Source organism: Salvelinus alpinus, chromosome 13, assembly GCF_045679555.1.
Source record: "Salvelinus alpinus chromosome 13, SLU_Salpinus.1, whole genome shotgun sequence".
In the NCBI taxonomy this organism is placed as follows: domain Eukaryota; kingdom Metazoa; phylum Chordata; class Actinopteri; order Salmoniformes; family Salmonidae; genus Salvelinus; species Salvelinus alpinus.
This window is the reverse complement of record NC_092098.1, coordinates 58,051,514-58,077,437: the sequence shown is the minus strand read 5'-3', so window position 1 is coordinate 58,077,437 and position 25,924 is coordinate 58,051,514. Positions and strand designations below refer to the sequence as shown.

The 25,924-nt window shown below is 47.6% G+C and overlaps 1 protein-coding gene across 1 annotated transcript in view; it reads left to right on the top strand.

Annotated features, from left to right (window-relative positions):
• The first annotated feature begins 283 nt into the window (after nt 1-283).
• LOC139537978 (transcriptional coactivator YAP1-like) overlaps nt 284-25,924 on the top strand; it is a 42,293-nt gene continuing 16,652 nt past the window's right edge. The window contains exons 1-5 of the mRNA XM_071339909.1: nt 284-1,053; nt 12,539-12,738; nt 13,037-13,194; nt 13,602-13,703; nt 23,219-23,373. Coding sequence (XP_071196010.1) covers nt 844-1,053; nt 12,539-12,738; nt 13,037-13,194; nt 13,602-13,703; nt 23,219-23,373 — 825 coding nt within the window. The 5' untranslated portion in view covers nt 284-843. The remainder of the gene's footprint in view (nt 1,054-12,538; nt 12,739-13,036; nt 13,195-13,601; nt 13,704-23,218; nt 23,374-25,924) is intronic.

Sequence of the window (25,924 nt, the reverse complement as noted above, 5' to 3'; positions counted from 1 at the left end):
TTTGTAGTGTACAGTCCTCCCAGGCTGTTGGCCTGGTGGTGTAGGGTCAGGAAGGGTCAAAGTAGTGGAATGGGGTGGTGTTTAAAAAAATTATAATAATAAGTGAAGGGTTAGTTGGCAGGGTAATTATTTTCCTTTTTCTTTTGTTTCACGGTGTACTGATTTACACTCCAGTGGAAGAAGAATAAATAAAGGAGGCAGCGCCCTCTGCTGGCAGCCTTTAACCACAGACTGTAAAAATAACCTTGTAACCCCGCCTCTCACTGGTCACATGAGACTCTGAGGCTGTAGCCTGTCCTATCGACAGTTTGGAACAACTTTGGAAAACTGAGATTTATTACCACGTAAACACTTATTTTTCACCAAATGAAACTATGTAGAGGACTGAATGTCGGACAGTATGCAGAAATCACATTTGGGAGTCGCTGGGACGGTTTTCGAGTCCATCGGTTGAAGAAAAGCGATCATCAGACGAAGTTTCTGTAGGGGAAAAAAGTTGAGTGCAGCTCGTCTGTCTGAGGTTTGTGGGACGGGCCGTCTGGCTGGCTGGATGCGTGTTTTCAGCGGAAATTCACGAAGGAAACTAACATAACTATTTCATTTGATGGTGCAGGATAACAATGTTTTGCCAGTTTATCAAATAACGAATTACACAAAACACTATAAGAACTTTTAAAATCCACAAAAACAAATTAAACTCCAAAGAATATCGGTTCTTTGTAGTCAGTTTAAGGGTCGTCTTCCATTTAACTCTGGACCATTTCTCGTTTTGGAATCATTCGTTATCATTCATAATAAACTGTTCAGTTGTTTTAATTGGACGCATCATCTCTGGAAGGCAACATGGACGCGCGGCAGGGTCAGTGCGCGCCCCCGGTGGGGCAGCAGATCGTGCACGTCCGCGGGGACTCCCAGACGGATCTGGAGGCGCTGTTTAACTCCGTGATGAACCCTAAAACCTCCGCCCTGCCCCCCTCCTCTCTGCCTATGAGGATGAGGAAACTACCAGACTCCTTCTTCAGACAGCCGGATCCCCGATCACACTCCAGACAGGTAGGTAAACACGCCTCACACACGCACACAGACTCCAGACATGGTAGGTAACACGCCTCACACACGCACACACACTCCAGACATGGTAGGTAACACGCCTCACACACGCACACACACTCCACACATGGTAGGTAACACGCCACACACACTCCAGACATGGTAGGTAACACGCCTCACACACACTCCAGACATGGTAGGTAAACACGCCTCACACACACTCCAGACATGGTAGGTAAACACGCCTCACACACACTCCAGACATGGTAGGTAAACACGCCTCACACACACTCCAGACATGGTAGGTAAACACGCCTCACACACACTCCAGACATGGTAGGTAACACGCCTCACACACACTCCAGACATGGTAGGTAAACACGCCTCACACACACTCCAGACATGGTAGGTAAACACGCCTCACACACACTCCAGACATGGTAGGTAAACACGCCTCACACACACTCCAGACATGGTAGGTAAACACGCCTCACACACACTCCAGACATGGTAGGTAACACACTACTATGGTATTTATCCAAACAAGAGATGGCTACTAGAAGGCTGCTACTGGAGGCTACACACAGTTGGGAGGGTATGAGGTGTTCAGAGGCTTCAGGACAGGCTCATCATGGATGGATGGTGTTGGAGAACAGCCCAACTTTTCCACTGAGGACAGGATTTGATTTGGAAGACAAACAACTAAAGAGCTAAGAATGAGTTAGTAACCAGCAAGGATTCAAATCACCTTGATGTGAAAAAATGTGTTTGTGTATGTGATTGACTCTACATACAGTAATGAGGGCAGTTTTAGAAGTGGGTGGGGGGATAACCAGTCTGGGGGTCCTCCCCCACAATTTCTTTGGTATCTAAAGCACATTTCTTGCATTTCTATACAATCCAATATGACCCATGGCCCTTCTAGCTGTTATGACCCATGGCCCTTCTAGCTGTTATGACCCATGGCCCTTCTAGCTGTTATGACCCATGGCCCTTCTAGCTGTTATGACCCATGGCCCTTCTAGCTGTTATGACCCATGGCCCTTCTAGCTGTTATGACCCATGGCCCTTCTAGCTGTTATGACCCATGGCTCTTCTAGCTGTTATGACATATGGCTCTTCTAGATGTCTCTATTTAGAACAAACAAAAGTAAGCACAAATGCCCACAATCATCAAGCTAGGTAAGAGATCATTATTAAATATGTTTAAGTGATTAATAAGACTGAACTAGATCAAAGGTAATTAATATCAATATTGTTTCACAAGTTTTATCAATAGCCATACATATGAACAGCTCTTTAAAAAGTACAAAGATTTATTATTGTTAGTCTTTATTAAGACATCCTCTATCAAATTTCAGCCAACCACCTGCACGCCCGACCCCCACCAGTCTAGTCAATACCTCAACTCTCTCCCCGACCCCCACCAGTCTAGTCAATACCTCAACTCTCTCCCCGACCCCCACCAGTCTAGTCAATACCACAACTCTCTCCCCGACCCCCACCAGTCTAGTCAATAACTCAACTCTCTCCCCGACCCCCACCAGTCTAGTCAATAACTCAACTCTCTCCCCGACCCCCACCAGTCTAGTCAATACCACAACTCTCTCCCTGACCCCCACCAGTCTAGTCAATACCACAACTCTCTCCCCGACCCCCACCAGTCTAGTCAATACCACAACTCTCTCCCCGACCCCCACCAGTCTAGTCAATACCACAACTCTCTCCCCGACCCCCACCAGTCTAGTCAATACCACAACTCTCTCCCCGACCCCCACCAGTCTAGTCAATACCACAACTCTCTCCCCGACCCCCACCAGTCTAGTCAATATCTCAACTCTCTCCCTGACCCCCACCAGTCTAGTCAATACCACAACTCTCTCCCCGACCCCCACCAATCTAGTCAATACCACAACTCTCTCCCCGACCCCCACCAGTCTAGTCAATACCTCAACTCTCTCCCCGACCCCCACCAGTCTAGTCAATACCACAACTCTCTCCCCGACCCCCACCAGTCTAGTCAATACCACAACTCTCTCCCCGACCCCCACCAGTCTAGTCAATACCACAACTCTCTCCCCGACCCCCACCAGTCTCGTCAATACCACAACTCTCTCCCCGACCCCCACCAGTCTAGTCAATATCTCAACTCTCTCCCTGACCCCCACCAGTCTAGTCAATACCACAACTCTCTCCCTGACCCCCACCAGTCTAGTCAATACCACAACTCTCTCCCGACCCCCACCAGTCTAGTCAATATCTCAACTCTCTCCCCGACCCCCACCAGTCTAGTCAATACCACAACTCTCTCCCCGACTCCCACCAGTCTAGTCAATACCACAACTCTCTCCCCGACCCCCACCAGTCTAGTCAATACCACAACTCTCTCCCCGACCCCCACCAGTCTAGTCAATACCACAACTCTCTCCCCGACCCCCACCAGTCTAGTCAATACCACAACTCTCTCCCGACCCCCACCAGTCTAGTCAATATCTCAACTCTCTCCCTGACCCCCACCAGTCTAGTCAATACCACAACTCTCTCCCTGACCCCCACCAGTCTAGTCAATACCACAACTCTCTCCCCGACCCCCACCAGTCTAGTCAATACCACAACTCTCTCCCCGACCCCCACCAGTCTAGTCAATACCACAACTCTCTCCCGACCCCCACCAATCTAGTCAATACCACAACTCTCTCCCCGACCCCAACCAGTCTAGTCAATATCTCAACTCTCTCCCTGACCCCCACCAGTCTAGTCAATACCACAACTCTCTCCCTGACCCCCACCAGTCTAGTCAATACCACAACTCTCTCCCCGACCCCCACCAGTCTAGTCAATACCTCAACTCTCTCCCCGACCCCCACCAGTCTAGTCAATACCTCAACTCTCTCCCCGACCCCCACCAGTCTAGTCAATACCACAACTCTCTCCCCGACCCCCACCAGTCTAGTCAATACCACAACTCTCTCCCCGACCCCCACCAGTCTAGTCAATACTACAACTCTCTCCCCGACCCCCACCAGTCTAGTCAATACCACAACTCTCTCCCCGACCCCCACCAGTCTAGTCAATACCACAACTCTCTCCCCGACCCCCACCAGTCTAGTCAATATCTCAACTCTCTCCCTGACCCCCACCAGTCTAGTCAATACCACAACTCTCTCCCTGACCCCCACCAGTCTAGTCAATACCACAACTCTCTCCCTGACCCCCACCAGTCTAGTCAATACCTCAACTCTCTCCCCGACCCCCACCAGTCTAGTCAATACCTCAACTCTCTCCCCGACCCCCACCAGTCTAGTCAATACCACAACTCTCTCCCCGACCCCCACCAGTCTAGTCAATAACTCAACTCTCTCCCCGACCCCCACCAGTCTAGTCAATACCACAACTCTCTCCCCGACCCCCACCAGTCTAGTCAATACCACAACTCTCTCCCCGACCCCCACCAGTCTAGTCAATACCACAACTCTCTCCCCGACCCCCACCAGTCTAGTCAATAATTCAAGTGAAGACATCAAAACTATGAAATAACACATATGGAATCATGTAGTAACCAACAAAGTATTAAACAAATCAAAATATATTTGAGATTCTTCAAATAGCCGCCCTTTGCCTTGATGACCGCTTTGCACACTCTTGGCATTCTCTCAACCAGCTTCACCTGGAAGGCTTTTCCAATAGTCTTGAAAGAGTTCCCACATATGCTGAGCACTTGTTGGCTGCTTTTCCTTCACTCTGCGTTCCAACTCATCCCAAACCATCTGAATTGGGTTGAGGTCGGGTGATTGTGGAGGCCAGGTCATCTGATGCAGCACTCCATCACTCCCATCATTCACACTGTGACAGTAGTTTTGATTTAGAATGGAACATTATCATGCACCTTTATCGGAACAGGGGCAGCGGGTAAAATACATGTCATCTATGCACTTAAATAGCGAATGGAGGACGCTTTTCCCCGTATTTTCATGCCCAGCCAGGTAGCCTATACTCCTGTTGTAAAGATAAGCCTATACTCCTGTTGTATAGAGAAGCCTATACTGCTGTTGTAAAGAGAAGCCTATACTCCTGTTGTAAAGAGAAGCCTATACTGCTGTTGTAAAGAGAAGCAATGTGCTTAATATTAGGAAAGTTAAGAAATAAATATAGTAGGCCCAGTGACGACTTAGCAAAAAATACAAAATAATACAAAATAAAATAATAATTATATACACTACCGTTCAAAAGTTTGGGGTCACTTCGAAATGTCCTTGTTTTTGAAAGAAAAGCACTTTTTTTTTGTCCATTTTAAAATAACATCAAATTGATCAGAAATACAGTGTAGACATTGTTAATGTTGTAAATGACTATTGTAGCTAGAAACGACAGATTTTTAATGGAATATCTACATAGACGTACAGAGGCCCATTATCAGCAACCATCACTCCTGTGTTCCAATGGCACGTTGTGTTAGCTAATCCAAGTTTATTATTTTAAAAGCCTAATTGGTCATTAGAAAACACTTTTGAAATTATGTTACAGCTGAACAGCTGAAACTGTTGTTCTGTTTAAAGAAGCAATAAAACTGGCCTTCTTTAGACTAGTTGAGTATCTGGAGCATCAGCATTTGTGGGTTCGATTACAGGCTCAAAATGGCCTCAGCTACACATGCCTCTCCCTAATGTCAATATTCCTTGTCTATTGCTGTCTTGTTTAGTGATTATTGTCTTATTTCACTGTAGAGCCTCCAACCCAGCTCAATATGCCTTAACCAACCATGTTGTTCCACCTCCCACATATGCGGTGACTTCACCTGGCTTAAATGGTGCCTCTAAAGACAAAACCTCTCTCATCGTCACTCAATGCCTAGGTTTACCTCCACTGTACTCACATCCTACCATACCCTTGCCTGTACATTATGCCTTGAATCTATTCTTCCTTGCCCAGAAATCTGCTCCTTTTACTCTCTGTTCCGAACGCACTAGACGACCAGTTCTTATAGCCTTTAGCCGTACCCTTATCCTACTACTCCTCTGTTCCTCTGGTGATGTAGAGGTTAACCCAGGCCCTGCAGCCCTCATTTGCTCTCATTTGTTGACTTCTGTAACCGTAAAAGCCTTGGTTTCATGCGTGTTTACATTAGAAGCCTCCTCCCTAAGTTTGTTTTATTCACTGTTTAGCACACTCTGCCAACACGGATGTCCAAGCCATGTCTGAATCCTGGCTTAGGAAGGCCACCAAAAGTCCTGAAATTTCCATCCCTAACTATAAAATTTTCCGACAAGATCGAACTGCCAAAGGGGGCGGAGTTGCAATCTACTGCAGAGATAGCATGACAGAACTCTGCAGGCTATCCAGGTCTGTACCCAAACAATTCGAGCTTCAACTTTTAAAAATCCACCTTTCCAGAAACAAGTCTCTCACCGTTGCCACTTGCTGTAGACCGCCCTCTGCCCCCAGCTGTGCCCTGGACACCATATGTGAATTGATTGCCCCCCATCTATCTTCAGAGCTCATGCTGCTAGGTGACCTAAACTGGGACATGCTTAACACCCCGGCCATCCTACAATCTAAGCTAGATGCCCTCAATCTCACACAAATTATCAATAAATAATAAACCCACTAAGTACAACCCCAAATCCGTAAACACTGGCACCCTCATAGATATCATCCTAACCAACTTGCCCTCCAAATACAGCTCAGCTGTTTTCAACCAAGATCTCAGCGATCACTGCCTCATTGCCTGCATGCGTAATGGGTCTGCTGTCAAACAACCACCCCTCGTCACTGTCAACCGCTCCCTAAAACACTTCAGCGAGCAGGCTTTTCTAATCGACCTGGCCCGGGTATCCTGGAAGGATATTGACCTCATTCCGTGAGTAGATGATGCCTGGTTATTCTTTAAAAGTGCTTTCCTCACCATCTTAAATAAGCATGCCCCATTCAAAACATGTAGAACTAAGAACAGATATAGCTCTTGGTTCACTCCAGACCTGACTGCCCTTGACCAGCACAGAAACATCCTGTGGCGTTCTGCATTAGCATCGAATAGCCCCCGCGATATGCAACTTTTCAGGGAAGTCAGGAACCAATATACACAGGCAGTTAGGAAAGCAAAGGCTAGCTTTTTCAAGCAGAAATTTGCATCCTGTTGCACAAACTCCAAAAAGTTTTGGGACACTGTAAAGTCCATGGAGAATAAGAGCACCTCCTCCCAGCTGCCCACTGCACTGAGGCTAGGAAACACTGTCACCACCGATAAATCCACAATAATTGAGAATTTCAATAAGCATTTTTCTACAGCTGCCCATGCTTTCCACCTGGCTACCCCTACCCCGATCAACAGCCCTGCACCCCCCACAGCAACTTGCCCAAGCCACCCCCATTTCTCCTTCACCCAAATCCAGATAGCTGATGTTCTGAAAGAGCTGCAAAATCTGGACCCCTACAAATCAGCTGGGCTAGACAATCTGGACCCTCTCTTTCTAAAATTATCTGCCGAAATTTTTGCAACCCCTATTACTAGCCTGTTCAACCTCTCGTATCGTCTGAGATTCCCAAAGATTGGAAAGCTGCCGCGGTCATCCCCCTCTTCAAAGGGGGAGACTCTAGACCCAAACTGCTACAGACCTATATCTATCCTACCCTGCCTTTCTAAGGTCTTCGAAAGCCAAGTTAACAAACAGATTACCGACCATTTCGAATCCCACCGTACCTTCTTCGCAATGCAATCTGGTTTCAGAGCTGGTCATGGGTGCACCTCAGCCGCGCTCAAGGTCCTAAACGATATCATACCCGCCATCGATAAGAGACATTACTGTGCAGCCGTATTCATCAACCTGGCCAAGGCTTTCGACTCTGTCAATCACCACATTCTTATCGGCAGACTCAACAGCCTTGGTTTCTCAAATGATTGCCTCGCCTGGTACACCAACTACTTCTCTGATAGAGTTCAGTGTGTCAAATCGGAGGGCCTGTTGTCCGGCCCTCTGGCAGTTGTCCGGCCCTCTGGCAGTCTCTATGGCAATCAAACAAGCTAAGTGCCAGTATAGAGACAAAGTAGAGTCGCAATTCAACAGCTCAGACACAAGAGGTATGTGGCAGGGTCTACAGTCAATCACGGATTACAAAAAGAAAACCAGCCCCGTCGCGGACCAGGATGTCTTGCTCCCAAACAGACTAAATAACTTTTTTTCTCGCTTTGAGGACAATACAGCGCCACTGACACGGCCCGCTACCAAAACCTGCGGGCTCTCCTTCACTGCAGCCGAGGTGAGTAAAACATTTAAACGTGTTAACCCTCGCAAGGCTGCAGCCCCAGACGGCATTACCAGCCGCGTCCCCAGAGCATGCGCAGACCAGCTGGCTGGTGTGTTTACGGACATATTCAATCAATCCTTATCCCAGTCTGCTGTTCCCACATGCTTCAAGAGGGCCACCATTGTTCCTGTTCCCAAGAAAGCTAAGGTAACTGAGCTAAACGACTACCGCCCCGTAGCACTCACTTCCGTCATCATAAAGTGCTTTGAGAGACTAGTCAAGGACCATATCACCTCCACCCTACCTGACACCCTAGACCCACTCCAATTTGCTTACCGACCCAATAGGTCCACAGACGACGCATTCGCAACCACACTGCACACTGCCTTATCCCATCTGGACAAGAGGAATACCTATGTGAGAATGCTGTTCAGCAAACAGCTCAGCATTTAACACCATAGTACCCTCCAAACTCGTCATCAAGCTCAAGACCCTGGGTCTCGACCCCGCCCTGTGCAACTGGGTACTGGACTTCCTGACGGGCCTCCCCCAGGTGGTGAGGGTAGGTAACAACATCTCCACCCCGCTGATCCTCAACACTGGGGCCCCACAAGGGTGCGTTCTGAGCCCTCTCCTGTACTCCCTGTTCACCCACGACTGCGTGGCCATGCACGCCTCCAACTCAATCATCAAGTTTGCGGACGACACTACAGTGGTAGGCTTGATTACCAACAACGACGAGACGGCCTACAGGGTGTGGTGTCAGGAAAATAACCTCACACTCAACGTCAACAAAACAAAGGAGATGATTGTGGACTTCAGGAAACAGCAGAGGGAGCACCCCCCTATCCACATCGACGGGACAGTAGTGGAGAGGGTAGTAAGTTTTAAGTTCCTCGGTGTTGGTCCACCCACACAGACAGCGTTGTGAAGAAGGCGCAGCAGCGCCTCTTCAACCTCAGGAGGCTGAAGAAATTTGGCTTGTCACCAAAAGCACTCACAAACTTCTACAGATGCACAATCGAGAGCATCCTGTCGGGCTGTATCACCGCCTGGAACGGCAACTGCTCCGCCCACAACCGTAAGGCTCTCCAGAGGGTAGTGAGGTCTGCACAACGCATCACCGGGGGCAAACTACCTGCCCTCCAGGACACCTACACCACCCGATGTCACAGGAAGGCCATAAAGATCATCAAGGACAACAACCACCCGAGCCACTGCCTGTTCACCCCGCTATCATCCAAGAAGGCGAGGTCAGTACAGGTGCATCAAAGCAGGGACAGAGAGACTGAAAAACAGCTTCTATCTCAAGTCCATCAGACTGTTAAACAACCACCACTAACATTTAGTGGCCGCTGCCAACATACCGACTCAACTCCAGCCACTTTAATAATGGGAATTGATGGAAATGTATGTAAAAATGTATCACTAGCCACTTTAAACAATGCCACTTAATATAATGTTTACATACCCTACATTACTCATCTCATATGTATATGTATATACTGTACTCTATATCATCTACTGCATCTTGCCATCTTTATGTAATACATGTATCACTAGCCACTTTAAACTATGCCACTTAATGTTTATATACCCTACATTACTCATCTCATATGTATATACTGTACTCTATACCATCTACTGCATCTTGCCTATGCCGTTCTGTACCATCACTCATTCATATATCTTCATGTACATGTTCTTTATCCCTTTACACTTGTGTGTATAAGGTAGTAGTTGTGGAATTGTTAGGTTAGATTACTCGTTGGTTATTAGTGCATTGTCGGAACTAGAAGCACAAGCATTTCGCTACACTCGCATTAACATCTGCTAACCATGTGTATGTGACAAATAAAATGTGATTTGATTTGATTATGGGGGTGCCACAGGGTTCAATTCTCAGGCCGACTCTCTTCTCTGTATACATCAATGATGTCGCTCTTGCTGCTGGTGATTCTCTGATCCACCTCTACGCAGACCACACCATTCTGTATACTTCTGGCCCTTCGTTGGACACTGTGTTAACAACCCTCCAGATGAGCTTCAATGCCATACAACTCTCCTTCCGTGGCCTCCAACTGTTCTTAAATACAAGTAAAACTAAATTCATGCTCTTCAACCGATTGCTGCCTGCACCTGCCCGCCCGTCCAGCATCACTACTCTGGACGGTTCTGACTTAGAATAATATGGAACTACAAATACCTAGGTGTCTGGTTAGACTGTAAACTCTCCTTCCAGACTCACATTAAGCATCGCCAATCCAAAATTAAATCTAGAATTGGCTTCCTATTCCGCAACAAAGCATCCTTCACTCATGCTGCCAAACATACCCTCGTAAAACTGACCATCCTACCGATCCTCGACTTAGGCGATGTCATTTACAAAATAGCCTCCAACACTCTACTCAACAAATTGGATGCAGTCTATCACAGTGCCATCCGTTTTGTCACCAAAGCCCCATATACTACCCACCACTGCGACCTGTACGCTCTCGTTGGCTGGCCCTCGCTACATATTCGTCGCCAAACCCACTGGCTCCAGGTCATCTATAAGTCTCTGCTAGGTAAAGCCCTGCCTTATCTCAGCTCACTGGTCACCATAGCAACACCCACCTGTAGCACGCGCTCCAGCAGGTATATCTCTCTGGTCACCCTCAAAGCCAATTCTTCCTTTGGCCGCCTCTCCTTCCAGTTCTCTGCTGCCAATGACTGGAACGAACTGCAAAAATCACTGAAGCTGGAGACTCATATCTGCCTCACTAGTTTTAAGCACCAGCTGTCAGAGCAGCTCACAGATCACTGCACCTGTACATAGCCCATCTGTAAATAGCCCATCCAACTACCTCATCCCCTTACTGTATTTATTTTATTTATCTTGCTCCTTCGCACCCCAGTATCTCTACTTGCACATTCATCTTCTGCACATCTACCATTCCTTGATTCCAAATATTGGGGAAGATGCCAGAGCTGAGGATGATGTTAAAGAGTTTTAGTATAGCCAATTGGAATTTGTGGTCTGTATATTTTATCATTTCATGTTGGATACCATCAACACCACAGGCCTTTTTGGGTTGGAGGGTTTGTATTTTGTCCTGTAGTTCATTCAAGGTAATTGGAGAATCCAGTGGGTTCTGGTAGTCTTTAATAATTGATTCTAAAATGTGTATTTTATCATGTATATGTTTTTGCTGTTTGTTCCTTGTTATAGAGCCAAAAATATTGGAGAAGTGGTTTACCCATACATCTCCATTTTAGATAGATAATTCTTCGTGTTGTTGTTTGTTTAGTGTTTTCCAATTTTCCCAGAAGTGATTGGAGTCTATGGATTCTTCAAATACATTGAGCTGATTTCTGACGTGCTGTTCCTTCTTTTTCCCTAGTGTATTTCTGTGTTGTTTTAGTGATTCACCATAGTGAAGGAGTAGACTCAGGTTTTCTGGGTCTCTATGTTTTTGGTTGGACCGGTTCCTCAATTTATTTCTTAGGTTTTTGCATTTTTCATCAAACCATTTGTCGTTGTTGTTCATTTTCTTAGGTTGTCTGCTTGAAATGTTTAGACTTGACAGGGAAGCTGAGAGGTCAAATATACTGTTTAGGTTTTCTACTGCCAAGTTTACACCTTCACTATTACAGTGAAACATTTTGTCCAGGAAGTTGTCTAGAAGGGATTGAATTTGTTGTTGCCTAATTGTTTTTTGGTAAATTTCCACACTACATTCCTTCCATCTATAGCATTTCTTAATGTTACTCAGTTCCTTTGGCTTTGATGCCTCATGATTGATTATTGTTCAGTTCATTTAGACTGTGATTTTGCTGTGATCTGATAGGGTTGTCAGTGGGCTGACTGTGAACGCTCTGAGAGACTCTGGGTTGAGGTCAGTGATAAAGTAGTCTACAGTACTGCTGCCAAGAGATGAGCTATAGGTGTACCTACCATAGGAGTCCCCTCGAAGCCTACCATTGACTATGTACATACCCAGCGTGTGACAGAGCTGCAGGAGTTGTGACTCGTTTTTGTTGGTAGTTTTGTCATAGTTGTGCCTAGGGAGGCATATGGGGGAAGGGAATGCTGTCACCTCCAGGCAGGTGTTTGTCCCCCTGTGTGCTGAGGGTGTCAGGTTCTTGTCCGTTCTGGCATGTAGGTCGCCACAGACTAGTGTTCCACACATTGGACCATCAGACCTCAATCAGTTGAACTTGCCCCGAGACACTGATCTAAATGTGTGCTTGTGTGTCTGTCCAGGCCAGTTCAGATGGGACCATCGTTGGGTCTCTGACACCTCATCATGTGCGTGCCCACTCCTCTCCCGCCTCGCTCCCCATCAACGCCCTTTCTGCCCCAGCAACCAGTGTCATGGCAACACAGCCGCTCCCTGACGACGTGCCCCTCCCTCCGGGCTGGGAGATGACCAAGACTCCCTCAGGACAGTGCTACTTCCTCAAGTAGGTATCTCTGTGTGGCAGGTAAAACCAGTCCTAAACCAGCAGGTTAAACCAGCTGCTAAACTGCAGCAGACTATGGAAGCCTGTTAGGGAAAAACCTCACATGGAGAAACAACATTAACCAATCTGACTGGCAACCAATTACATGGCTCAGAAATCTACATCCTCTACCGCCTCCTAACTGTGTGTGTGTGTGTGTGTGTGTGTGTGTGTGTGTGTGTGTGTGTGTGTGTGTGTGTGTGTGTGTGTGTGTGTGTGTGTGTGTGTGTGTGTGTGTGTGTGTGGTGTGTGTGTGTAGTCACCTGGACCAGACGACCACATGGCATGACCCCCGTCTCTCCCATCTCCAGACCAACGCAGCGCCCCACCTGCTCTCTGCTCCCCCGCCACACACACACACCCTGGCACACCCTGCACCCAACACACACACACAGAGTAACACCAGCTCCAACACAGGTACCACCCTCTTCTTCTGTCTCTCTTTCTGTCTCGCTGTCTCTCGCTTTCTCACTGTCTCTCTCTGTCTGTTTGTCTGTCTCTCTCTCTGTCTCTCTCGCTGTCTCTGTCTGTCTGTCTCTGTCTGTCTGTCTCTGTCTGTCTCTCTGATCTGTCTGTCTCTTATCTGTCTCTGTCTCTTTGTCTCTCTCTCTCTGTCTTTCTCTGTCTCTGTCTGTCTCTGTGTCTCTCTCTGTCTCTCTCTGTCTTTCTCTGTGTGTCTCTGTCTCTGTGTCTCTCTGTCTCTGTCTTTTTCTCTCCTTACATGTTTTATTAATTGATTATATTTCATTCTTGTTGACAGTACCACTAAAAGTAGCACTCTCCTTTCTCTCCATGCCTCCCTCTGTCCTGTGTGTCCGCTCCAGGCCCCCTCCCAGAGGGTTGGGAACAGGCAGTGACTCCTGAAGGAGAGGTCTACTACATCAACCACATCACCAAGACCACCTCCTGGTTAGACCCACACCTAGGTAACAGTAATGAGAGAGACACAGAGAAAGAGAGCGAGCAAGAGACAGAGAGACCCACACCTAGGTCACAGTACCTAGGTCACAGTAGGAAGACCACCAAAAATTCAGAAATTTCCTTACAAACTTTTCCGTCAAGATATCTGCTAAAGGGGGCGGAGTTAGCCTGCAGAGTTCTGTCATACTATCCAGGTCCCAAACAGTTCGAGCTTCTACTTTTAAAAATCCACCTTTCTAGAAATAAGTCTCTCACTGTTGCCGCTTGTTATAGACCCCAATCAGCCCCCAGCTGTGCCCTGGACACCAGATGTGAAATGATTGCCCCCCATCTATCGTCAGAGTTGGTACTGTTAGGTGATCTAAACTGGGTCATGATTAACACCCCGGCCGTCCTACAATCTAAACTAGATGCCCTCAATCTCACACAAATTATTAATGAACCTACCAGGTACAACCCTAAATCGGTAACCCTGGGCACCCTCTTAGATATCATCCTGACCAACTTGCCCTCTAAATACACATCTGCTGTCTTCAACCAGGATCTCAGCGATCACTGCCTCATTGCCTGCGTCCGTTATGGATCCGCGGTCAAACGACCACCCCTCATCACTGTCAAACGCTCCCTAAAACATTTCAGCGAGCAGGCCTTTCTAATCGACCTGGCCCGGGTATCCTGGAAGGATATTGACTTCATTCCGTCAGTAGAGGATGCCTAGTTATTATTTAAAAGTGCTTTCCTCACCATCTTAAATAAGCATGCCCCATTCAAAAAATGTAGAACCAGGAACAGATATAGCCCTTGGTTCACTCCAGACTTGACTGCCCTTGACCAGCACAAAAACATCCTGTGGTGTTCTGCATTAGCATCGAATAGCCCCCGCGATATGTAACTTTTCAGGGAAGTTAGGAACCAATATACACAGGCAGTTAGGAAAGCTAAGGCTGGAATCTTCAAACAGAAATATGCATCCTGTAGCACAAACTCCCAAAAGTTCTGGGACACTGTAAAGTCCATGGAGAATAAGACATCTCCTCCCAGCTGCCCACTGCACTGAGCCTAGGAAACACTGTCACCACCGATAAATCTACGATAATCGATCATTTCAATAAGCCTTTCTTTACGGCTGCCAATGCTTTCCACCTGGCTACCCCAGCCAGCAGCCCTGCACCCTCCACAGCAACTTGCCCAAACCTCCCCCACTTCTCCTTCACCCAAATCCAGACCGCTAGACAATCTGGACCCTCTCTTTCTAAAATGATCCGCCCCCATTGTCGCAACCCCTAGTCTACTAGTCTGTTCAACCTCTCTTTCGTGTCCTCTGAGATTCCTAAAGATTGGAAAGCTGCCGCGGTCATCCCCCTCTTCAAAGGGGGAGACACTCTAGACCCAAATTGTTATAGACCTATATCTATCCTGCCCTGCCTTTCTAAAGTCTTCGAAAGCCAAGTGAACAAACAGATCACCGACCATTTCGAATCCCACCGTACCTTCTCTGCTATGCAACCCGGTTTCCGAGTTGGTCATGGGTGCACCTCAGCCACGCTCAAGGTCCTAAACGATATCATAACCACCATCGATAAAAAACAGTACTGTGCAGCCGTCTTCATCAACCTGGCCAAGGCTTTCGACTCTGTCAATCACTGTATTCTTATCGGCAGACTCAACAGCCTTGGTTTCTCAAATGACTGCCTCGCCTGGTTCACCAACTACTTCTCAGACAGCGTTCAGTGTGTCAAATCGGAGGGCCTGTTGTCCGGACCTCTGGCAGTCTCTATGGGGGTACCACAGGGTTCAATTCTCGGGCCGACTCTTTTCTCTGTATATATCAATGATGTCGCTCTTGCTGCTGGTGATTCTCTGTTCCACCTCTACGCAGACGACACCATTCTGTATACTTCTGGCCCTTCTTTGGACACTGTCTTAACAAATTCTCCAAACGAGCTTCAATGCCATACAACTCTCCTTCCGTGGCCTCCAACTGCTCTTAACTGCTAGTAAAACTAAATGCATGCTCTTCAACCGATCGCTGCCCGCACCCTCCCGCCCGACTAGCAATCTCAGTGGTTATAGAGGATGCCACAGTTCCATATCTCGGGAGTAGATGTCAGTTGTCTTTTCATAGCCAAGCATTGATAAAGAGAGAGAGAATCACAGGACACCTGATAAAACAGGAGAATTACAGCAGATAGGACGGACACCCACTCACTCACAGGAACAGTTACGGAAGCCCTAGTCTAGTGCAGTGGTTTTCAACTGCTGTGCCTTGGGGAACCAAACATTCTCTAATCTAGATCTCTTTTAAATGTGACCTACCAAACATTCTCAAATCTAGATCTCTTTTAAATGCGACCTACCAAACATTCTCTAATCTAGATCTCTTTTAAATGTGACCTACCAAACATTCTCTAATCTAGATCTCTTTTAAATGTGACCTACCAAACATTCCCTCATCTAGATCTCTTTTAAATGTGACCTACCAAACATTCTCTAATCTAGATCTCTTTTAAATGTGACCTACCAAAAATTCTCTAATCTAGATCTCTTTTAAATGTGACCTACCAAACATTCTCTAATCTAGATCTCTTTTAAATGTGACCTACCAAACATTCTCTAATCTAGATCTCTTTTAAATGTGACCTACCAAACATTCTCTAATCTAGATCTCTTTTAAATGTGACCTACCAAACATTCCCTCATCTAGATCTCTTTTAAATGCGTCTGTATTGTTACTCCGTCTACAGTGTCACACCGTCTGTATTGTTACTCTGTCTGTATTGTTACTCTGTCTGTATTGTTACTCTGTCTGTATTGTTACTACGTCTGTATTGTTACTCTGTCTGTATTGTTACTCCGTCTGTATTGTTACTACGTCTGTATTGTTACTACATCTGTATTGTTACTCTGTCTGTATTGTTACTACGTCTGTATTGTTACTCTGTCTGTATTGTTACTCCGTCTGTATTGTTACTACGTCTGTATTGTTACTCCGTCTGTATTGTTACTCCGTCTGTATTGTTACTCCGTCTGTATTGTTACTCCGTCTGTATTGTTACTACGTCTGTATTGTTACTACGTCTGTATTGTTACTCCGTCTGTATTGTTACTCCGCCTGTATTGGTACTCCGTCTGTATTGGTACTCCGTCTGTATTGGTACTCCGTCTGTATTGGTACTCCGTCTGTATTGGTACTCCGTCTGTATTGGTACTCCGTCTGTATTGGTACTCCGTCTGTATTGGTACTCCGTCTGTATTGGTACTCCGTCTGTATTGGTACTCCGTCTGTATTGTTACTCCGTCTGTATTGGTACTCCGTCTGTATTGGTACTCCGTCTGTATTGGTACTCCGTCTGTATTGGTACTCCGTCTGCATTGTTACTCCGTCTGTATTGTTACTCCGTATGTATTGTTACGCCGTCTGTATTGTTACTCCGTCTGCATTGTTACTCCGTCTGCATTGTTACTCCGTCTGCATTGTTACTCCGTCTGCATTGTTACTCCGTCTGCAGTGTTACTCCGTCTGCAGTGTTACTCCGTCTGCAGTGTTACTCCGTCTGCAGTGTTACTCCGTCTGCAGTGTTACTCTGTCTGTATTGTTACTCCGTCTGATTGGTTCTTCGGTCTGTCTGATTGGTTCTTCGGTCTGTCTGCATTGGTTCTTCGGTCTGTCTGATTGGTTCTTCCCTCTGTATTGTTTTTTCCAGTGCACTTTGGCTGTTTATGTATCATTTGAGGGACATCAGGAGCAAAGATATTTGTATAATTTTACTGATTGTACTTCTGCCATTAATGCTAGAGCTGCTGCTTTCAAGGAGCGGGACACTAATCCGGACGCTTATAAGAAATCCCGCTATGCCCTCAGACGAACCATCAAACAAGCAGAGCGTCAATACAGGATTAAGATTGAATCCTACTTCACCGGCTCTGACGCTCGTCGGATGTGGCAGGGCTTGAAAACTATTACAGATTACAAAAGGAAACCCGAGCTGCCCAGTGACGCGAGCCTACCAGACGAGCTAAATGCCTTTTATGCTCGCTTTGAGGCAAGCAACACTGAAGCATGCACGAGAGCATCAGCTGTTCTGGATGACTGTGTGATAACAATCTCGGTAGCCGATGTGAGCAAGATCTTTAAACAGGTCAACATTCACAAAGCCGCAGGGCCAGACGGATTACCAGGACGTGTACTCAAAGCACACTGGAAAGTGTCTTCACTGACATTTTCAACCTGTCCCTGACCGAGTCTGTAATACCTACATGTTTCAAGCAGACCACCATAGTCCTTGTGCCCAAGGAAGCGAAGTTAACCTGCCTAAATCATTACCGCCCTGTGGCACTCACGTCTGTAGCCATGAAGTGCTTTGGAAGGCTGGTCATGGCTCACATCAACAGCATCCTTCCGGACACCCTAGACCCACTCCAATTCGCATACCGCCCCAACAAATCCACAGATGACGCAATCTCAATCGCACTCCACACTGCCCTTTCTCACCTGGACAAAAAGAACACCTATGTGAGAATGCTGTTCATTGACTACAGCTCAGCGTCCAACACCATAGTGCCCAGGAAGCTCATCACTAAGCTAAGGACCCTGGGACTAAACACCTCCCTCTGCAATTGGATCCTGGACTTCCTGATGGGCCGCCCCCAGGGTCCCACTGGGGACCCTCAGGGGTGCGTACTTAGTCCCCTCCTGTAGTCCTGTTCACCCACAAATGCGTGGCCAAACACAAATCCAAAACCATCATTAAGTTTGCTTTCGACACAACAGTGGTAGGCTTGAAACCCGACAACGATGAGACGGCCTATAGGGAGGAGGTCAGATAACTGGCTGTGTGGAGCCAGGACAACAACCTCTCCCTCAGTGTGAGCAAGAGAATGGAGCTGAGCGTGGACTACAGGAAAAGGCGGGACGAACAGGCCCCCATTCTCATCGACGGGGCTGTAGTGGAGCGGGTCGACAGTTTCACGTTCCTTGGTCTCCACATCACCAACGAACTGTCATGGTCCAAACCTACCAAGACAGTTGTGAAGAGGGCACGACAAAACCTATTCCCCCTCAGGAGACTGAAAAGATTTGGCATGGGTCCCCAGATCCTCAAGAAGTTCTACAACTGCACCATCGAGAGCATCCTGACTGGTTGCATCACTGCCTGGTATGGCAACTGCTCGGTATCTGTAAGGCGCTACAGAGGGTAGTGCGTACGGCCCAGTACATTCCTGGGGCCAAGCTTCCTGCCATCCAGGACCTCTATACCAGGCGGTATCAGAGGAAAGCCCATAAAAGTGTCAGACTCCAGTCACCCAAGTCATAGACAGTTTCCTCTGCTGCCGCACGGCAAGCGGTGGCAGCGAGCCAAATCTAGGACCAAAATGCTCCTTAACAGCTTCTACCCCCAAGCCACAAGAGTGCTGAACAATTAATCCCCCCCATTTGTTTTTACACTGCTGCTACTCGCTATTTATTATCTATGCATAGTCACTTCACCCCTACCTACATGTACATATTACCTCAACTAACCTGTGCCCCCGCACACTGACTCGGTCCCAGTACCTCCTGTAAATATTTTGTGTTACTTTTAATTATTTTTTACTTTAGTTTATTTGGTAAATATTTTCTTAACTCTTCTTGAACTGCACTGTTGGTTCAGGGCCTGTAAGTAAGCATTTCACGGTAAGGTCTACACTTGTTGTATTCGGCGCATGTGACAAATAAAGTTAGATTTTTACATGACCAGCAGGGTCACCTGGAGGGATCAGCCAATGAAGTTAAAGTCCCACCCAGTTGACTACATAAAAATGGTGGAAGCCCGCAATGCCGCTGCCCATGCTAATATGGTCTCATTTTCTATGGGCAACAGTAAACATGCCCCGCCCCCCTTGGGCCAGTTAGGGGAAATTATTCAGACTTATGTTGTGTTACTATAACGCCCCCCTTGGGCCAATCAGTGTATTTTTGTAAATAGAACCCAAGTTCTGTCAAAATAGTGCAAGCAGGGCGGCTTGTCAAAATAGGGCAAGCAGGGCGGCTTGTCAAAATAGGGCAAGCAGGGCGGCTTGTCAAAATAGGGCAAGCAGGGCGGCTTGTCAAAATAGGGCAAGCAGGGCGGCTTGTCATAATAGGGCAAGCAGGGCGGCTTGTCAAAATAGGGCAAGCAGGGCGGCTTGTCAAAATAGGGCAAGCAGGGCGGCTTGTCAAAATAGGGCAAGCAGGGCGGCTTGTCAAAATAGGGCAAGCAGGGCGGCTTGTCAAAATAGGGCAAGCAGGGCGGCTTGTCATAATAGGGCAAGCAGGGCGGCTTGTCAAAATAGGGCAAGCAGGGCGGCTTGTCAAAATAGGGCAAGCAGGGCGGAGAACATCTAATTAGTAGAACATCTAACGGGCGGAGCTTGTAGGTCCTAATGGGAAACCTGTTGCTTATGAGAGGCTGCATACATACACATACACAGCATATATATATATACATACAGGGCATTCAGAAAGTATTCAGACCCTTTGACTTTTTCCACGTTTTGTTACGTTACAGCCTTATTCTAAAATGGATTAAAAAAATAAAAAAATCCTCATCAATCTACACACAATCCCCCATAATGACAAAGAGAAAATAGATTTTTTGACATTTTTGCAAATGTATTAACAATAAAAAACAGATACCTTATTTACATAAGTATTCAAAAACCAAACCATGAGGTCGAAGAAATTGCCCGTACAGCTCCGAGACAGAATTGTGTCCAGGCACAGATCTGGGGAAGGGTACCAAAACATTTCTGCAGCATTGAAGGTCCTCAAGAACACAGTGGCCTCCATCATTCTTAAATGGAGAAGTTTGGAACCACCAAGACTCTTCCTAGAGCTGGCTGCCCGTCCAAACTGAGCAATCGGGGGAGAAGGGTCTTGGTCAGGAAGGTGACTAAGAACCCGATAGTCACTTTGACAGAGCTCCAGAGTTCCTCTGTGGAGATGGTTGTCCTTCTGAAATGTTCTCCCATCTCTACAGCACTCCACCAATCAGGCCTTTATGGTAGAGTGGCCAGACGGAAGCCACTCCTCAGTAAAAGGCACATGACAGCCCACTTGGAGTTTGCCTAACGGCACCTAAAGGACTCAGACAATGTGAAACAAGATTCTCTGGTCTGATGAAACTAAGATTCAACTCTTTGGCCTGAATGCCAAGCATCACGTCTGGAGGAAACCTGGCACCATCCCTACGGTGACACATGGTGGTGGCAGAATCATGCTGTGGGAATGTTTTTCAGCGGCAGGGACAGGAAGACTAGTCAGGATCAAGGGAAAGATGAACGGAGCAAAGAACAGAGAGATCCTTGATGAAAACCTGCTCCAGAGCCTTCAGGACCTCAGACTGGTGGTGAAGGTTCACCTTCCAACAGGACAACAACCCTAAGCACACAGCCAAGACAACACAGGAGTGGCTTCGGGACAAGTCTCTGAATGTCTTTGAGTGGCCCAGCCAGAGACCGGACGTGAACCCGATCAAACATGAAAATAGCTGGGCAGCGACGCTCAACATCCAATCTGACAGTGCTTGAGAGGATCTGAAGAGAAAAATGGGAGAAACTCCCCAAATACAGGTGTGCCAAGCTTGTAACGTCATACCCTAGGAGAATCACGGCTATAATCGCTGCCAAAGGTGCTTTAACAAAGCACTGAGTAAATGGTCTGAATACTTATGTAAATGTAATATTTCCGTTTTTTTATGGGGTATTTTGTGTAGGTTGGTGAGGGGAGAAAACAATTTAATACATTTTATAGTAAGGCTGGAACATAACAAATCGTGGAAAAAGTCAACGGGTCTGAATACTTTCCGAATGCTCTGTATGTACAAAATGTTGTGACTGCAGCTCAAACAGCACAGGAGATATGCTCGTTCAAAATGAGACAGGGAAGGAGAGACGGGGAGGGAGGGGGAGGGAGAGACGGGGAGGGAGGGAGAGACAGGGGGAGAGACGGAGAGAGCGAGGGACGGAGAGAGCGAGGAAGGGAGCGAGCGAGGAAGGGAGCGAGCGAGAGACAGAGGAAGGGAGCGAGCGAGCGAGAGACAGAGGAAGGGAGAGAGCGAGGGACAGAGAGAGCGAGGGACGGAGCGAGCGAGGAAGGGAGCGAGCGAGAGACAGAGGAAGGGAGAGAGCGAGGAAGGGAGCGAGCGAGAGACAGAGGAAGGGAGAGAGCGAGGGACGGAGAGAGCGAGGAAGGGAGAGAGCGAGAGACGGAGAGAGCAAGAGACGGAGGGAGCGAGGGAGGGAGCGAGAGACGGAGGGAGGGAGGGAGGGAGCGAGAGACGGAGGGAGGGAGCGAGAGACGGAGGAAGGGAGCGAGAGACGGAGGGAGAGAGAGAGAGAGAGAGAGAGACGGAGGGAGCGACCGAAACAGAGAGGGAGAGTTGCCTCAAGGCCAGAGAGAACAGTCTGGTTAAACAGGAACAACTGGTAGATAAGACACTCCCTAACAGTCACAGACACCCTGACCCTGTCTCCCTCCCTAACATTAACCCCTGACCCGGTCTCCCTCCCTAACATTAACCCCTGACCCGGTCTCCCTCCCTAACATTAACCCCTGACCCGGTCTCCCTCCCTAACATTAACCCCTGACCCGGTCTCCCTCCCTAACATTAACCCTGACCCGGTCTCCCTCCCCGACCCGGTCTCCCTCCCTAACATTAACCCTTGGCCCGGTCTCCCTCCCTAACATTAACCCCTGACCCGGTCTCCCTCCCTAACATTAACCCTGACCCGGTCTCCCTCCCCGACCCGGTCTCCCTCCCTAACATTAACCCCTGACCCGGTCTCCCTCCCTAACATTAACCCCTGACCCGGTCTCCCTCCCTAACATTAACCCCTGACCCGGTCTCCCTCCCTAACATTAACCCTGACCCGGTCTCCCTCCCCGACCCGGTCTCCCTCCCTAACATTAACCCTTGACCCGGTCTCCCTCCCTAACATTAACCCCTGACCCGGTCTCCCTCCCTAACATTAACCCTGACCCGGTCTCCCTCCCCGACCCGGTCTCCCTCCCTAACATTAACCCCTGACCCGGTCTCCCTCCCTAACATTAACCCCTGACCCGGTCTCCCTCCCTAACATTAACCCCTGACCCGGTCTCCCTCCCTAACATTAACCCCTGACCCGGTCTCCCTCCCTAACATTAACCCCTGACCCGGTCTCCCTCCCTAACATTAACCCCTGACCCGGTCCCCCTCCCTAACATTAACCCCTGACCCGGTCTCCCTCCCTAACATTAACCCTGACCTTGTCTCCCTCCCTAACCTCTGACCCTGTTTCCCTCCCCGACCCTGTCTCCCTCCCTAACCCCTGACCCTGTTTCCCTCCCCGACCCTGTCTCCCTCCCTAACCCCTGACCCTGTCTCCCTCCCCGACCCTGTCTCCCTCCCTAACCTCTGACCCTGTTTCCCTCCCCGACCCTGTCTCCCTCCCTAACCTCTGACCCTGTTTCCCTCCCCGACCCTGTCTCCCTCCCTAACCTCTGACCCTGTCCTCCCTCCAGTCCAGAGTGCTGTAGCCCAGGTGAAGCCCTCAACCCTGACCTCTGACCCGGTTGGCATTGCGACAGTGGTAACCAAGCGCAGGCAGCAGCTGCAGGTGGAGAAGGACAGGCTGAGGCGGAAACAACAGGACCTGGCCCATCCAATCAGAGTACAGGTCAGGGGTCAAACACACTGGAATATATATAGATATTATGTTCTATACTGTGCCTTCAGAAAGTATTCACACCCCTTGACTTTAAAATGCATTTCATTGTCTTAAACAAAAAAAATTATGTCAACAATCTACACAAAATACTCTAATGTCAAAGTGGAACAAAACTTTTAACATTTGTAAAACATTTATGAAAAATAAAACACTAATATACACTATCTATACAAAAGTATGTGGACACCCCTTCATAACAGTGGATTTGGCTACTGTTGAAAAATTTGAGCACACAGCCATGCAATCTCCATAGACAAACATTGGCAGTAGAATGGCCTTACTGGAAGAGCTCAGTGACTTTCAAAATGGCACCGTCTTAGGATGCCACCTTTCCAACAAGTCAGTTCGTCAAATTTAGGCCCTGCTAGAGCTGCCCCGGTTAGTTGTTAGTGCTGTTATTGTGAAGTGGAAACATCTCGGAGCAACAACGGCTCAGCCGGGAAGTGGTAGGCCACACAAGCTCACAGGACGGGACCGCTGAAGTGCGTGGCGTGTAAAATCATCTGTCCTCAGTTGCAACACTCACTACCGAGTTCCAAACTGCCTCTGGCAGTCCGATGGACAAATCTGGGTTTGGCGGTTGCCAGGAAAACACTACCTGTACATATGCATAGTGCCAAGTTTGGTGGAGGAGGAATAATGGTCTGGGGCTGGTTCGGGCTAGGTCTTTAAGTTCCAGTGAAGGGAAATCTTAACGTTACAGCATACAATGACATTGTAGATAATTCAGTGCTTCCAACTTTGTGGCAACAGTTTGTGGAAGACCCTTTCCTGTTTCAGCATGACAGTGCCCCTGTGCACAAAGCAACGTCCATACAGAAATGGTTTGTCAAGATCGGTGTGGAAGAACTTGACTGGCCTGCACAGAGCCCTGACCTCAACCCCTTCGAACACCTTTTGGATGAATTGGAACGCCGTCTGCGAGCCAGGCCTTATCACCCAACATCAGTGCCCAACATCACTAATGTTCTTGTGGCTGAATGGAAGCAAATCCCCGCAGCAATGTTCCAACATCTAGTGGAAAGCCTTCCCAGAAGAATGGAGATTATTATAGCAGAAAAGGGTAAACCAACTCCATATTAATTGTATTATTTATTTATTTTATTTAACCTTTATTTAACTAGGCAAGTCAGTTGAGAACAAATTCTTATTTACAGTGACGGCCTACACCGGCTAAACCCGGACGATGCTGGGCCAATTGTGCGCCGCCCTATGGGACTCCCAATCACGTTCGGTTGTGATACAGCCTGGATTCAAACCAGGGTGTCTGTGGTGACGCCTCTTGCACTGAGATGCAGTGCCTTAGAGCGCTGTGATACAGCCTGGATTCAAACCAGGGTGTCTGTGGTGACGCCTCACTGAGATTCAGTGCCTTAGACCGCTGTGCCACTCGGGAGCCCAAGATTTTGGAATTAAATGTTCGACGAGCAGGTATCCACATACTTTTGGTCATGTAGTGTATTCATCTCTCTGAACCAGTGTATTCGCCTCTCTGAACCAGTGTATTCGGCTGTCTGAACCAGTGTATTCGGCTCTGAACCAGTGTATTCATCTCTCTGAACCAGTGTATTCATCTCTCTGAACCAGTGTATTCATCTCTGAACCAGTGTATTCATCTCTCTGAACCAGTGTATTCATCTGTCTGAACCAGTGTATTCATCTCTCTGAACCAGTGTATTCATCTCTCTGAACCAGTGTATTCATCTCTCTGAACCAGTGTATTCGGCTCTCTGAACCAGTGTATTCATCTCTCTGAACCAGTGTATTCATCTCTGAACCAGTGTATTCGGCTCTCTGAACCAGTGTATTCATCTCTGAACCAGTGTATTCATCTCTGAGCCAGTGTATTCATCTCTCTGAACCAGTGTATTCATCTCTCTGAACCAGTGTATTCATCTCTCTGAACCAGTGTATTCGGCTGTCTGAACCAGTGTATTCATCTCTCTGAACCAGTGTATTCATCTCTCTGAACCAGTGTATTCGGCTCTCTGAACCAGTGTATTCGGCTGTCTGAACCAGTGTATTCATCTCTGAACCAGTGTATTCATCTCTGAACCAGTGTATTCATCTCTCTGAACCAGTGTATTCGGCTCTCTGAACCAGTGTATTCATCTCTCTGAACCAGTGTATTCATCTCTCTGAACCAGTGTATTCATCTCTGAACCAGTGTATTCGGTTCTCTGAACCAGTGTATTCATCTCTCTGAACCAGTGTATTCATCTCTCTGAACCAGTGTATTCATCTCTCTGAACCAGTGTATTCATCTCTGAACCAGTGTATTCATCTCTGAACCAGTGTATTCGGTTCTCTGAACCAGTGTATTCATCTCTCTGAACCAGTGTATTCATCTCTCTGAACCAGTGTATTCATCTCTCTGAACCAGTGTATTCATCTCTCTGAACCAGTGTATTCATCTCTCTGAACCAGTGTATTCGGCTCTCTGAACCAGTGTATTCGGCTGTCTGAACCAGTGTATTCATCTCTCTGAACCAGTGTATTC